At 35.4% G+C, this 15,839-nt stretch overlaps 1 protein-coding gene across 6 annotated transcripts in view; it reads right to left on the bottom strand.

Moving 5' to 3' along the window:
• Positions 1-15,839, bottom strand: part of Fer (FER tyrosine kinase) — a 287,115-nt gene that overhangs the window by 181,885 nt on the left and 89,391 nt on the right. For all 6 annotated transcript variants that reach the window (XR_007208682.1, XR_007208683.1, XM_048331545.1 and 3 more), the window contains one exon: positions 910-1,002. Coding sequence is in view for 4 of the 6 variants with exons in the window: in XM_048331545.1 (XP_048187502.1) it covers positions 910-1,002 (93 nt within the window). In the remaining 2 variants the exon portion in view is untranslated. The remainder of the gene's footprint in view (positions 1-909; positions 1,003-15,839) is intronic.

Below are 15,839 nucleotides of genomic sequence, written 5' to 3'. Positions count from 1 at the left end.
ACTCAGGTTAAGACCTAGGAATTAGTCACCTATGAATTTGAGAGGAAAACCTCCTTCTCAAAATACATAAGACCTAACAAATAGGGGGAAAGCTCCAGGTACTTCTTTACAGCTTATACTACTTGGCCAAACTGCTATGAGTAAAGACAACAAGTAATTTATGTACTATTGTGACATGCCAAACCAAGATTTTGATGATCAACTGGTACAGACATTAATTGTATAATCAAACTGTTCTTTAAATTATAATGACATAGACACATTAAAAAAACACATATAGAGTAATGCCTGTCTAAAAATGTTGTTTCACTAGAATAGAAATTTGCTTAAAATATTCTAATAATGTCCCAAATCATGTAGAACACTCCCATAATCATTCTCATGTAGTATAGAAAGTCTACAGAATCATAGTCACCACTTTTCCTGGGTTTATCTTTCTTTAAATACTGTACTATACAGCATTTAGAAAATTTATGCTCACAAACCCTTTATTATAGTATATAGCTAAAATTGTTCTGGTTTACTGCTATTTGTCATTGCTAATTTCTTACCATGCCTAACTTATCAATTAAATTTGATGATGGTTAAGTTCTTACAAGAAAAACTACATTAAGTATACAGTCCTATGTCACTAACAACTTTAGGCATGTAACAGTGGTTTTTAGGATGTCCACTGCAGAGAACAGACTTTCTACTGTACAAGAGACCTCATCTACTATATATATGTATATACTTATGTATTCTATATTTACTATGTAATTGCTAAACAAAGATTAACTACATTTATGTACAGTTTCTATGAGTACACAAAGTTAAATTTTTTCCATTTGTAAGTGTAAACATATACATTAGAAAAAAATCTAGACAATAACCATTTTCTAATTACCACAGAGAGTTAATCCTACTTACTGCTGAAGAGCCAAGTGCAGATTTTGGAGCCCTAATTATTCCAGCAATTGAATGGCGAATAGACTCAAATCTGGATAGCCTCTCCTTTCTTTCCTGGAGGAATTAAGAAACAAACACTCAGAAACAGTAAACTATCTCTTAAACACATACACACATGCATATGCACACACACACACACACTTTGTATTTAAGTATTCATCCACAAATTAGCTTCCAAACATAGTCAAAAAAAATGTATTGACATTAAGCACAACAGCCAAATGTGCATAAGAATGCACAGCACTCTATTTTCCTGGAACCTCAATAAAGTCTTGATTGAGAGAAAGAAAAAAAAAAGAAAGAAATTCACACAGGATTTGAAACAATAAATAATAACAATAAATTATTTAATAACAATAAATAAATTGTTGAACCAATAAATAAATAAACAATAAATGCAAATGAAATGCAAGGAAAACCAAATATTAACACAAACTAACAAATACATGCACACACACACCCCTATACACATAAAAGAGGTACAAACTACAAGGAACCCATATGTATAGATTATTTCACATAACAGTATAGTTGTAAGAAATGATCAAATAATTTTAAAAGGAGAATTATAAGGAACATAAGTTTCAAGTCTGAATTTAAGTTAAATAGTGAGTTTTCAAAGATTCACATGATGGTAAAGATGATCGTAGTAATATCAATGATAGAGATGGGGTAAGAAAGGAGGTAGTGGCAGAACTATAAGCAAGAAAAATAAACCCACATTATTATTTCCTTTAAGATGTGTATTCCTGAATACCACATGACTGAAAAAAATTCATTTATATTTCAATTCTTCAGATCCATGAGATAATCTAAGTGAATGAAATTAGAGAATAGCAAACAAGAGAAAAGGAAAGGAACATGAATGAGAAATGAATGATGAGAAGAAGGATGAGAAAGAGTGTGGGAGGGTTTGTAATAGAAACACTGTCAATTTCCCAATAATTACTACATTTCAAATTTTCATGAAGGCCGGGAATGCGGCTTAGTGGCAGAGCGCTTGCTTAGCATGCATGAGCCCTGGGTTCGATTCCTCAGCACCATATATATAGAAAAAGCCAGAAGTGGCGCTGTGGCTCAAGTGGCAGAGTGCTAGCCTTGAGCAAAAAGAAGCCAGGGACAGTGCTCAGGCCCTGAGTCCAAGCCCCAGGATTGGCAAAAACAAACAAACAACAAATGTTCATAAACACCCAGAAGAGCAAGAGATCAGATCATCACATACAATAATTCCACAATCTTCCGTCAATACTGATCCTAAATTTTGCTGAAAACTAAAGCAGTCCACAAAGAACACATCTGTCCCTTTGTCTCCAGTAGCTAGGATGTGCTTTTGTGGCAATAAATATGGATATTTTTAACCACTCTAGCTTCTGCAATGAAACTTTTACCTCTCCTCTTGCCCACCCACACTTTATTTTTCTTTCTGAATGTCTGAATGCTAATAATTCTGATTATTCCATAAACATACATGTACTTAACCATTTAAGACAAGCCAGTAATAATCTCCTAACAAAATAATGGCTTCAATTTCTTCTCTTATCACAATACTAAATTACTGAAGAGTGTGTAATCTCTATACATCAATACAGACCTTCCTCAGAGACTGGCAAATAAGTTACCACAAATGATTAAAAGTTGACACAATAAACGAGTGCATACTTGATATAAATACATTCAGAAAACAAGCTGCAGAGCAAATGACTCTAGGGATAAGGGATGCGAGCATGTCTGTGTTCTGCAGCCCAACCCAGTTCTCGGACTGAATCCCAAGGACTAAAGTACAAGGCTGCAGTGCTCTTTCTACAACTAATGTTTGAGATTTTCTTTCTTTTCTTTTCTTTGTTTTTTGGGGGAACAACAGGGGATGCCAGTTCCTGGGGCTTGAACTCTAGACCTCATGCTGGAACTCTACCACTTGAGCCACACCGCCACTCCCAGCATCTTGCTACTTAATTATAGCTACGGGGCCTCTACAATGTATCTGTCCTAATAATGGGCTTCAAACCAAACTCCTCAGATCTCCACCTCCTGATAATAAATCATAAGTTTGATACAGAAATGGTTAAAAGGCAAATGGGATTTACAAGACATTTTAACCAGTGTCAGTTCACTTCGTGTCTACATTTACACACACACACACAAAAACAAACATGAATCTCACTTGTCAATGTCCTGTCTCTACCATTCAATAGCAGGTTTAAATTACAATTAAATTAAAGTAATGCTTCAAACTGAATTCACTGATAAGTTGTATTTTATTTGAAAGATTTAAATGGCTACTCTAAAATTTTTTTTTTCCTTTTCATTTATGATAGACAATAATGCCTAGGCATGTCTGTAGCCTTGCCAGGGCTGATTATGATAAACTCATTTTACCTGCCTCAAGTAAAGATGAGATAAAGGTGACATAGGAATTAACATGGACAAAAGTGAAAGGAATCAGAGCAAGCAAAAGGCAGGGAAAGGCAACGCTATAAAAAAGAAAAAGATGGGCTGGGGATATGGCCTAGTGGCAAGAGTGCTCGCCTCGTATACATGAAGCCCTGGGTTCGATTCCCCAGCACCACATATACAGAAAATGGCCAGAAGTGGCGCTGTGGCTCAAGTGGCAGAGTGCTAGCCTTGAGCAAAAAGAAGCCAGGGACAGTGCTCAGCCCCTGAGTCCAAGGCCCAGGACTGGCCAAAAAAAAAGAAAAGAAAAAGATACCTGATACTATAAAAATATTTTGATGAGAAGCCCAGAAAAAATGCTACAAATACAGATGTTAACCAATTTTAAATGAATGTAGGATGAGTTTAAGAATCTACTCAGAATAGTTTGCCATCACCTTTATATTATATAATTAAATAAAATCTAACCATGGTGCTAAGTGTGTATATATGTGTATGCATTTAAGTGACAGCTTTATGCCTTATTGCAAAGAATTAAGTGATTAATTAAAAATGAAAACTAGGACGGAGGCATAGCTCTCAAGCAACACAGCATCTGTCTAGCAAACACGAAAACTTCAGTTCAAACCCAGTACCACAAAAAGAAAAAATCCAAAAAACAACCTTTCATTTTAATTACCATAAATGCAATGCCCATGTCTATACAGCCAAATACATTCACATACAATTGAGTGTTTCGTGATAATTAAATTATGTATTTTTAACATTTTACATAATTAAGAAACAACACTTCAATTACTTAAAGTAAATCATACCTATCAGGTTTTGAAATAACTATTCACGAGAATTTCCAAACTGCAGCAGAAAATACAAAGGGCAATAATTAAGGATTTCCTGATGGGAGCAGCTTTGAGAAAACCAGAAGCCCCAGCAAACGGATTGCCATAGTAAATGACAAACAACTTCCATGAAAAAACGTACAAGAGTTCTGATAGCATTAATCTGAAAGGAAACCTGAAGGTAGAAAGAATGAGATGCCTCGTATCAGAAGGGACCTACTCTCGGTTTCCACATCAGTAAACAAGATGACACTGGGACCCACAATTGTAGAGCTGTCACAAATGCTGTTATTATTATCCAACTCCCTTCTAACTTCATCGCACTGACAATTTATGGGAGCCCCCTCTCCCACACACAGAGAAGATTCCATACCAGGCTGACAATCCAATAACTTCTCTTAAAACTATCGTCAAAATGCAAAACATGAGTCAGTGGAAATTATCTTGAAAGGTACTACGGAGACACCTTTTTTTTCTGGTTAATAAAGGGTCATTAAAACAATAACCAAACATTATTTCCCACTGACGTCTGTAAATGAACTCAATCTAATAACATTCTTAGAAGGAACAATGAACGCGATTATACAGCCTTGTAGGAACTTACTCAAGCCTGGAAGCAGTAAGAAACAAGAAAAATAAGAGATATTTATGCTCAACACAAAGCTGAGTATCAAACATCTTAGGGACTTCTTAGGCAAAGCAGGCATGAAATGCGTAAGAATTCTGTGAGAATTAAATTACAGAAAAACTGTAACCTCAGAGAAAAACATTCTATGCTGGTGATGACTCCATCAACAGCAGATCTTTTGCAGATGTTGATCTGAAAAAATACATGGCTTCTTTCTCCACTATGATGCGGACTCTAAGTATTAAACCCATTTTCAAATGGTTCATTTTAGCCACTGATTTGACTGAAGGCAAACCACCTCAGAAGTACTCACTGCCTCGTTAACCTTTGATGCTTGCATTTTCAGGATATTTATTAAAAAGAAAGACAGCCCTCTTCCTTAGTCAAATATCTTCGGATTCTGAAAAGTGAAATTGGAACACAAATATATAAAAGGAACATTTGGATGATTATAAGATTTTATTTTGGAATAACAATACTAAGGAAGTTTATAGTGTGCCAGAATAGATTTCAGTAATATCTAGTTTATAAATCATCAAAAATCATTTTTTGTTTCTTAACACTTTCTCTCAAATAAAACAATGTTAATAGACAAGACCCAACCAAGAGGCTATCATCTATTACCTTTCTATAAAACATCCAAATACAATCCATGTTCCAAAGTGCTTTTCCTAAATGTATGAACCAAGTGGCTACAGATAAATCTTTGAAGGGAGAGAGAGATATTAGATTTTTGAGCAATTTCAGGTTCACAGCCAATTTTGGAAAAAGAAAGATGTGCATATATGCTCTACCTTCACAGACATATCCAATCCTATTATCCTCCACCAGGACACAACATTTATTACAAATGATGAACTTACATTAGCATACCATTATCACTTAGAGCTATAGTTCACATTAAGATTCACTCTTGTTCTTGTTCATTCTGTGAATTTGTACAAGTGTATAACAACATGGATTTAACATTATAGTGTCATACACTCTATTCAATGTCATGAAAATCTTCAATGCTCTGCCTATCCACCTCTTTCCAAATATTTTCATTCGTTACCAAGAAGCACAAGAAGTATAGCAACCACCTTCCTGATGATCTTGTGCCTCAACAACTCAAGTTCTGATGGATCTTGCTCAATAAACAACTATGGAACTTAGAACTATCTTGTTAAGGTTCAGCTTAACAAGGATTTGACCCATTCAACAACTGATAATAATAAAGCAGTAAATTACTGACTTTCTTCATTGAATAATGAAGCTAGTAATACATAATAACAAAAGTAGACATATTATTTCATTAGCATTTGATGACTAGTAATCAAGCACTTTTATCAGCTTCATCCACTCTTCTACTAACTTACTAGCTCATTACGATATTTAAATTATTTTGATCGAGTAAAAATAACCTCATTGCTTCTTTGTGTATAGTACACATGCCTTTCTCACAAGACCCTTCATATCTCCTTTACTCTCCTACCCTGTCACCTCCTATTTTTCCTTCTTGCCTCTTCTCTCTCTGTCTTACCATAGTAGAGTCATAAAAAATAAACAATTTTCTTATTCAATATAGTACTAGAATTCTTAACCATACGAATAAGGCAAGAGGAAGAAAAAAAGAGATCCAAGTAGGAAAGAAAGAAGTGGAATTATTACTGCTAAAGATGGTAGCATCCTATACCAAAAGAATCCACAATAAAATAATTCTATTCACAATAGTCCCAAGAGAAGTAACTAAACAAATCTAAGGAGGTAAAAACTCTTTTCAGTGAAAATTATAAAACTTTAAAAAAAAGGAACTGAAGATGAAAAGATATCTTATGCTCTATAAATTGGCAAAATAAAATGAAATTGGCCATCTTGCAAAAGGTAATCTATAAATTTAATGAAATTCCAATAAAAATCATACAATGTCATTGCTCATAGAGAGAGAAAAAATATCCTAAAATTCATATGAAGCATGGAAGGCTTCAAAGACAATGATCTGTGGGTGTTGGGGGAGGGCAATGCAGGAAGTCACATAACAGAGGATCTAAAATTTTACTACAAAGCCACAGAAATGAAAACATAAGTGTTTGCACAGCCCGAGGACCAATGGAATCGATTAAAAGACCCAAATATGAATCCACACACCTATATACATCTCATTTTTTTCACAAAGAATCCCAAAATGTTGCTAAAGAAAAAGTAGCCTATTCAATAAATGGTAGTAGCCAAACTAGAGATTCACAAGCAGGAGACTTGAAACTAAACCTCCATCTCTTTTCTAGTACTATCAATTCAAAGTAGATCAAGATCTTATGTAAAAATCTAAAACAAAGAAACTATAGAAAAGAACAGGAAAAACACTAGAACCCATTGGCAGAGGCAGTAATTTTCTGAACAGAACTCCAATATGTCAATATATATGAGCAAGGATTGGCAAATGGGATTGCATCAAACTAAATAGCTACACAGAAAAGTAGTAGTCATTAGGCTGAAAAAAACAGGCTACAAAAATGCAAGACTTTTCCTTGCTAAATATCCAACAAAGGATTCATACTTAGAATATACAAGCAGTTCAAAAACTAAATTCCCAAGGAGTCAATAAGCCAGCATTTAAAAAAATATACTAAATTCCCAAAGAATCAATTAATGTGCAAGTAAACTGAACAGGCACGTCTCAAAAGAAGCACAAATTCCAATAAATTCAGGAAGGAATGTTCAACATCCTTACAGGCCATGAAAGAAATGCAAATCAGAATAACATTGACATTCCTCCATCCACTTCAGTCAGAATGCCCTCATCAGAAAGGTGAGCCTGCAGGGAGGAAAAGAAGCTTAGATGCTCTGCTAGTGGGAATGTTAACTAGTGGAGTCAGTATGAAAATCAGTATGGAGGTGCCTCAAAATACTAAAAGCAAACTAGCTTGCACTCCAGCAATACCACTCTTGGGCATTTTGCCCAGATGTTAAGATATAATACAGACACCTACACATCTATGTTCATTGCAGCACTACTCACAAGAGCTGAGATATGAAAATATATATAAACACATGCTTATGTATATATGCACACAAACACACGATTAATCTGATTAAGTACAGTATGTGCATGTGTGAGACTCCATGGTGAAGCTCCCTTTAAAAATTAACATGAATTTTAAAGTATATGTACACATACATGTGAGGAGGTTGAAACTTCTCCTGACCAGGGTATAAATGCTAGTGGGAGTAGGACAAACAAAGGGAGAAGGTGAAGTAGGGGAAATATGGTTAAAATAGTTCATGCACATGTGTGAAAATGGAACAATGAAGCTTGATTAACTGGTTTGAGAATGAGGGAGAGGAGGGAACATAATGAAGGGGACAGGTCTGATCAAGATGCTTTGTATTCATAAATGGACACATTGAAATGAAATCCCCTTGTACAACTGATTAAGGTTAATAAGAATACTTGAAAAAGAATTATTTTGATTTTATTAATATTGGCTGTTCTTCAGGGGGATGGTACAAACATATACCTGCTTTCAACTCTTTTAGAAATATGTCTAGGATGAATAAAATGCCACTGTGTGTGTATATCACGTTTTCCTGATCCATGTGTCCACTGGGGAGCATCTCCACTGAATCCATACCTTGACTATGGTGAATAGTGCTGCAACAAACACGGTTGTGCTATTGGCTATGGCTGTCCTAGTTTGTAATCTTTTGGGTAAATGCCAAACGATTTGGAAGAGTTGAACTTTGCGATCCTAGGGAGGTCGATGTCTAATTTTCTGAGGAACTTTCATACTGGTTTCCAGAGTGACTGAACAAGTTTGCATTCCCACCAACAGTGTATCCTCACCAGCATCTGTTATCGTTCATTTGCCCATGACCATTCTAAGGGAGATGAAGTGGAATCTCAATATTATTTTGATTTGATATTGGACCATTTGTAAAGAAATGAAAAGACTGGAAAAATTATGTCAAATGAAAGAAGTCAGACCCAAAGAGACAAAGGATGCATGTTTTCCCTTATATGTGGAAGCTAGATTTCTCTCACAAACTCATAAGTAAATATGTTGGATGGTATGCAAGTGTACACAAATGTATTAATAAAAATATGGGAGATTCAAGGGAGATCTTCCTTAGAAAGCCAAAATCAAAGTTCAGCAAAAGAAAACACAAAGAAGTGGTACTCAACAGGGATGGAGTGGTGCCAAGGGAAATGGGATGGACAAATGAAGAGGAGAAAGGGGGAAAAAAGCAGTCAAGAATCAATATATATCCTAAAAAATTAAGGAAAGTGAGAGGGGGTGGGAGAGAGGAGGGATAGGTGCAAATGTTGGAAGGGGTGATGTTGATCAAGATGGATGTATTCATAAAGAGCTTTGTTAAATGGCAACTTTTCTACAACTGCTTAAGGGTGATGTTTTAAATACTTGAGGGAAAAAACAGAAAAATAAGAAGAACCATATCAAGGAGAGGAATTGCAATTCCATGTTCCATTTCTTTATGAACACCAGTGTTTCCCAGAGTGGCTGTGCCCTGGTACATTGCCACAAGCAATGTATAAGGAAGGCATAGAATTTCCCCAATCCTTTCCAACGCTTACACTTGTTTTGCTTTGTTTTTTGATAATGTGTATATACTTTTGACTCTGAAATATGTATTGCATTCATTTTTAATTATATGTTCACTGGATAGCAAACTCAAGGTTGATGAGGTTATTTTTCCTTTCAGCACATTATCTTCTGTCCTCTATTTTTTTCTGATCAGTAATCAGATATACTCCTATTGTTATTTTCTTATGTATCTTTCTTCTCCTAGTTATTTTCTCATCAATATGAACAAACATAATCTTACACACACACATTGCTAAGATAGTTAAAACTTATAAATATTCTAAATTTTTTCACATTTTTATTCTTGCTGATCTTTTCTTTGTTCAACTGATTTACTAATAAACCCATATAATTAATTTCTCTGAGGTTGTATTTTCCACTTCTGGCAATATCTTTTTTATTCCAACCACATTTTTGTAGAAATCAATCATCTTTTTTTTTTCAAGTAAAAAGATGGATTTATTGGGGAAGTAAAAAGTATACTGACCGGCCAGGGTCCTGGCTCAGACTAGGGAGCTGGAACTGCGCGCCTCAATCATCTTTTTAATTATACACTGTTGGTCTTTTAGACGGACATCTTTTAGTTAGATCTCACTGATTTTTTTTTCTTAATGGTCTACTTGGTTGGATTAAAAATCCCATTGGAAATTAATAAACCAACATATGGGCGTGCTGGGATGACCTTCCTAGAGGTCGTGAGGGCTCTGACTTAATGAGTTAATTAATTCCCTGATGAGTTCATAATGTCATAGCACTATGGGAGATGGTAAGAAGTCAGAAGTAGAAGTAGATCACTGGGGGTGTGTCCCTGACTGTACTGTCTTTCTCTACTCCTAGCTGCCACCTTGAAACACTCTCCTCTGTTACAAACTTCCTGCTATTAGGGACTGTCACTTATGAAACTACGAGTCAACATGAATCTTTTGGCCTTTGAGTTGCTTTTCTAAGATGCTTCGCACAGCCATACAAAAGCTATCATTTTTGTAATAGGAATTTGAAATATATCATCTCATAGTTCCATAATCTGGACTATTTCTGGGTCTATGTCAATGAACATAAGTTACATGTCTTACTTTTCATTGTGTCATCACATACCATAAGGTTTACATGAAAGAACAAATGAGTCTGAATTCAATAATACTTATCTCAAGAAAAATACACGGCAATTTCTATCTCTGTGAGGCTGCTGAAGTTAGAGCAGTAGTACATTGGATCGTTGTGGTTTTCGTTTGTATCCATTACTATCCTAATTCACTTTACAAAGAAGGCATTTTTCAGCTCTAATATCCACTCCCTAGCTTTTTGGGTCATCACCCATGTTCTACAAGACCTAGAATACCCTACAGAGCATCAGTCCCGGGAAAAACCATTTCTCTTCTTTCGTAGGTGAAGGCCCAGAAGGCTCAGTTCTGCCTGCATGCACTGGCCCCAGAGGCTGTGCGTACCATTCATCCTTTCAGTGTAGGAAGCATCCCATTGGAAACCGCTCCCTCAAGTATCCTTTCTGATCTCCTGCTTCATTCAGTGAAATGCTTGAATAAGGGCTGGTGGGCGCCTTCTCATCTGCATCTCAAGCCCACACACTATACCACAAGTCTGCCAAAAACATGTCCAGATTCATCTGCTCAGACCAAGAATGGAAGCAATCAGGGGTCTATTTTCCCTATTAAGGCTTATCATTTTTTAGACTTGGGTTCATATAGTTTTCTTTCTTTTGTTAGCTCTGTGGTAAACTTGGGAATACTGTTTTGTAGTTGGTCACATTTTTGTGTCAGGTAGGAATGGTAGTCTTGTGACTTACCACACTTGAACTGGAAGCAGAATTCATGTGTATTTTATTACGACAAGTAATGCACCAGACAATCATTTCATTTATTTACCCATACATAGAAACTAAAATAATATAAAATCACATTTTACATTTTTTTCAATAGGACAGAAACACAGGCCATTAATTTAGCAAAGATAAATTGATTTTAATGACAGCTGATTGTTGCAAAGTTAAAGGCTACATTTCAAAGATCACTTAAAAGGTTGAAAGCCAGGCTGGGAATGTGGCCTAGTGGGAGACTGTTTGCCTCCCGTACATGAAGCACTGGGTTCAACTCCTCAGTACCACGTAAACAGAAAAAGCCGGAAGTGGCGCTGTGGCTCAAGCGGTAGAGTGCTAGCCTTGAGCAAAAAGAAGCCAAGGACAGTGCTCAGGCCCTGAGTCCAAGCCCAAGGACTGGCAAAAAAAAGTTGAAAGCCAAATATCTCAAAAAATTTTACTTCCTAATTTTTGTTTTATCTGCTTCTTTAATTACTTCTGGAAGCAGGAGTATTCATTTTGTTTGTTTTATGTGTGTTACACAAGGAGACCATAATGAGAACATTTCATTTTTGGAAATGCTGTAAATTTCCAACTTTATCTACAAAGTCTCCTGAATGGTCTTACTATTTAGTATTCACATACTGTAAATACACTAATAATCCTCTTACCTGTTCCGAGCTCCTTTTGTTAGTGAAACTAGAAACTGGGACCATTTTGAGCCTCAAGTCCTCAGTCAAGATTTTATTTATTAGAATGGAATCAGAAACTGGAAGACCTAAAAGAAAATCCTAAGACTTAAAAGAATAGAAAATCATTGAATTTAAATAAAGGAATGTGATGGTTACAATATCTATTTCTAGTATCAACAAATAATTCCAAACTACAAAAAGAACTTAGTCAGGTTCTAAGTGCTGTGCCAGTTACCTTTCAGTCTGTCATCCCACACGATAGGACAATCCTTCCTCCTGTCTGACATGCAGTACAACATATAAATGGCATAGCTCACAAAAAAGAAATCCTAATGCTATAGCTTGAACTTCTAGGTATATCTAGTTATAAGAGTAGATTAAACACCTCCTCTCCCCCGCCCCGTTTTGTTTTGTTTTAACTAATCTAGCTTAGATGACTATTACATGGACCTAAGATAGTTTGCTTTCTTGGAATGCCCATTCATAAATAATGGTTGCCAATAAGCAATTTCAATCATGCAATCTCCTGTTCATTGTATCACTATTCACAATAGGTAAGTTTTGGTATTAATCTAAGCCCATAAAGGGATGAATAGATTTTTAACAGTATATGTTCACAAATATTTATTCAGATTTCAAAAAAAGATGAAATTCTGTAACTTGCAACAATTTGGGTGGAACTAGGATACATTATGCAAAGTGAAATAAACTAAGCACCGAAGGACAAATATGTGCACACTGCTTACATGTAGGAAAGGAAACAGCTGAATTAAGAGGCAGAGGAAAATTGTGGTTTCCATAGGTTGGAGCACAGGATAGGGTAAAGATGAGGTTCAAAATGAACAAGTCTCATACAAGGGAAATGAAGTTGATTTGTTTTTAGATCAGCTGTACTGAATATGGTTGCATATGGCAAATAATTGAGCATTAATCATTTTTGTACCACTAAGAAAGTGAAACTCTAATGTTTACATCACAAAATCTTTGAACTATTGGAGGTAATGGGTATATTAGCTTAACTTAATGATTCCAGTTTGATTTAAAAGTCACAATACCACCTATGACTTCAATTTGTAAATAATAACCAACAGAATACAGAAAGTCTTTTAAAAAACTTATCTCTGAAGCTGAAAAAAAGGCAGGCATTACTTTAACTATCAACACAAGAAAAAATTCAAAATATTTCTGCCCATAATACTAGTCCCTGAAATGGTACCATTTGTTTGTATTATTTCTAACAAAAATATCCTGTGTATTTATAACTAACCCACGATAGTTAATCCAAGTCCTATTAGTTTCACTGAAATTGTGGTATATCTGTATAACTGACTTGGTAAATACACAGTATTTTCATGAGATATAACTCAACAGCAAACAGAACTATAGTAACTGATTATCTTAATTAATAAGTAAACTTTAAAAAGGATTTTTAAAGGATTCTTACTTTTTTAGTTTCGTAAAAATAAAAATGACTTTAACAAATTCACTAAAATTATTTTTTTCTAAGTGTCTGCTGAGATAGAAGTTTCCCAAGGTGTAATGTGAAATCTCTGTACTGGAACAAAGTAGTTTAATTGGGTCTTTAAATCTGAATGTATATAACTACTTGTTCTACAGTTTATTTATAAAGTTATTTTTCAAGAATCCTTCATTTAATTATAAAAATGCTGTAATACTGAAAAGAACTTTAGAAAATCAAGATACATGAACTGGATTTTGATTCACAAAATTACATTTATTTCTCATTATTTTGTAATTTTTTCAAAAGCATTAACAGGTGAATGTGATCAAAACAGCCCCATTCGTGAGGAAATGGAAAGACTTGGGGAAAAAATCATACTAAGTAAAGTGAGCCAGACCCAAAGAAACATGGACTCTATGGTTTTACTCATTGGAAACAATTAGTACTTGTCTAGCATAGATCTAGCAGAGGAGCACAGTACCAATGTGCATATGATCACATAGGATGATGCTAAGCAAAATTAACTACAAGATTTGGAAATAAGTGGTTTGTCTTTGTTGTTGTTTTTTCAACGTACCATGTGAAATGATGCCTTATTCTTTGTCTTTCTTCCCCATGGCTTTACCCCTGATGTCACCCACTGTAACTGACTTCGGTACACTGGGTACTGTATGTACATTTATAGGAACTAGGGAAGCAGAACACCAAAACTGAGAGACAAAGGGTAAAAGGCGAACCAGTGGAACAGCAGTACTTATAAGACAATATGCTATAAACCAACTGTACAACTTGGGGGGGAGAGCGGGAACTGTGGAGGGGGGAAGTGGGAAAGTGGGAGAAAAACGAAGGAGAAGGTAACAAGTTTGATAAGAAATGTACTCACTGCCTTACATATGAAACTGCAACCCCTCTGTACATTGACAATAAATAGTAAATAAAATTATAATCCACTGAATTCTAAACAAGGTAATTCAAGTAACAAAGTACGCATACATGCTTAGTTGGGTGTTTCTTGAAGGCTAAATTTAAGTAAAACTGTGCTCTTTTTGGTGGTGCTAGAACTTCAACTCAGGGTTTCAAGTTTATCAGCCGGGCATTCTCCCATTTGAGTCACCCCTCCCTTCCCTGCCGAGGCCAGGCTGGACCACAGCCGTCTATTTGCACTTCTCACCAGAACTAGGATGACACGCTCCACTACAACCCAGCTTATCCTACAGCAGTAGAGCCTTGCAAGAATTTAGTCCAGACTGGCCTCAAAGCACAATCCTCCCAGTTTCCTCCTCCCAAACAGCTAGGATTACAGGCCTGAGCCACTGGAGCTTGTGGCTATATAGCTTGTGGCAACAATGGCAGAGTACCTTTCCAGAATTCAAATCAGTATCAACACTGTCAAAAACACTGCCTTACCTATGAAACTGTAACCCCGCTGTACAGCACTTTGACAATAAAGAAATGAAAAAAAATTATGTTTAAGAGCTATGAAAAAAATGAGGCAAAATAGAAGTCATATAAGTTTAATGTTAACCATGTGACCTTACTACTAATCAGGATAGCTAAGCGAACAAAGGAAAGGATCTTTTAATCCAAGTCTTAATTCCAAGTCTTTCCCTGTATTAATTTTGCTCACACAAACAGGACAGAGGACTGGGGATGTGGCTCCAATCCCTCGTAACACCAAGAAATAAAGTAAAATAAAATAAAAACACCAGGACAGAAATTTGTGCATAAGTACATAGACTAAAACTCATTTGGCTACTTTGTATGCAATACATTGCAATTTCCTACTTAAGTCTGCCTTCCACAAGCCTGTCCTAGTTCATTAACATCACTTGGCAGATTAAGGCAAGAATATAATTTCCATAGAAATAGAAAAAGAACACATAGTCCTCTTGAGGCAGCACAAATGAGAAATCTGCTTGGGATGACTGTTCATGAGTAGCTAAATGGACTCTTAACTCAGTGCAGTTATAATATTTCCCAAACAAAGTATTATTACTTAGCATGTTTAAACAGTATTTTCATTATCTTCATAACAGATTAAGCATACCTATTAAAAATGCAAATCTTTTTACAGAACAGCCTGCTTGAATTAGCTCAAACACAAAAAAACATTTATCATACTTTCAGACATTGTATTAATGAAGTCGGTAATGCAGTTGACTAATGAAGTTGATTCATTAATGTATAATAATGCACACAAAAGTACATCACAAAATACAAGTGCATTTTTATATATAATTTTCAATAATATTTTCTAAATATTTTATTACTGTTCTTTGAGTAGTAATCTAAGACTTTCAATTAATCTAAAACTTATGTGAAAAAGTTACGTGAAAAAAAGTTAAATGAAAAAGAAACTGCCAAAAAGAATTTTCCTTGTTATAAGTACAATACAAACATTAGAATGACAAATTACCAGCAGGATTACATGGGCTGGCAAACTAGTGCCAGACAGAAACTATTTTAGGCTTGAGACCCATATGGTC

The sequence above is a fragment of the Perognathus longimembris genome, chromosome 22, assembly GCF_023159225.1.
Source record: "Perognathus longimembris pacificus isolate PPM17 chromosome 22, ASM2315922v1, whole genome shotgun sequence".
Lineage (NCBI taxonomy): Eukaryota > Metazoa > Chordata > Mammalia > Rodentia > Heteromyidae > Perognathus > Perognathus longimembris.
The sequence above is the reverse complement of the archived record's forward strand: the minus strand, read 5'-3'. Positions and strand labels throughout refer to the sequence as shown.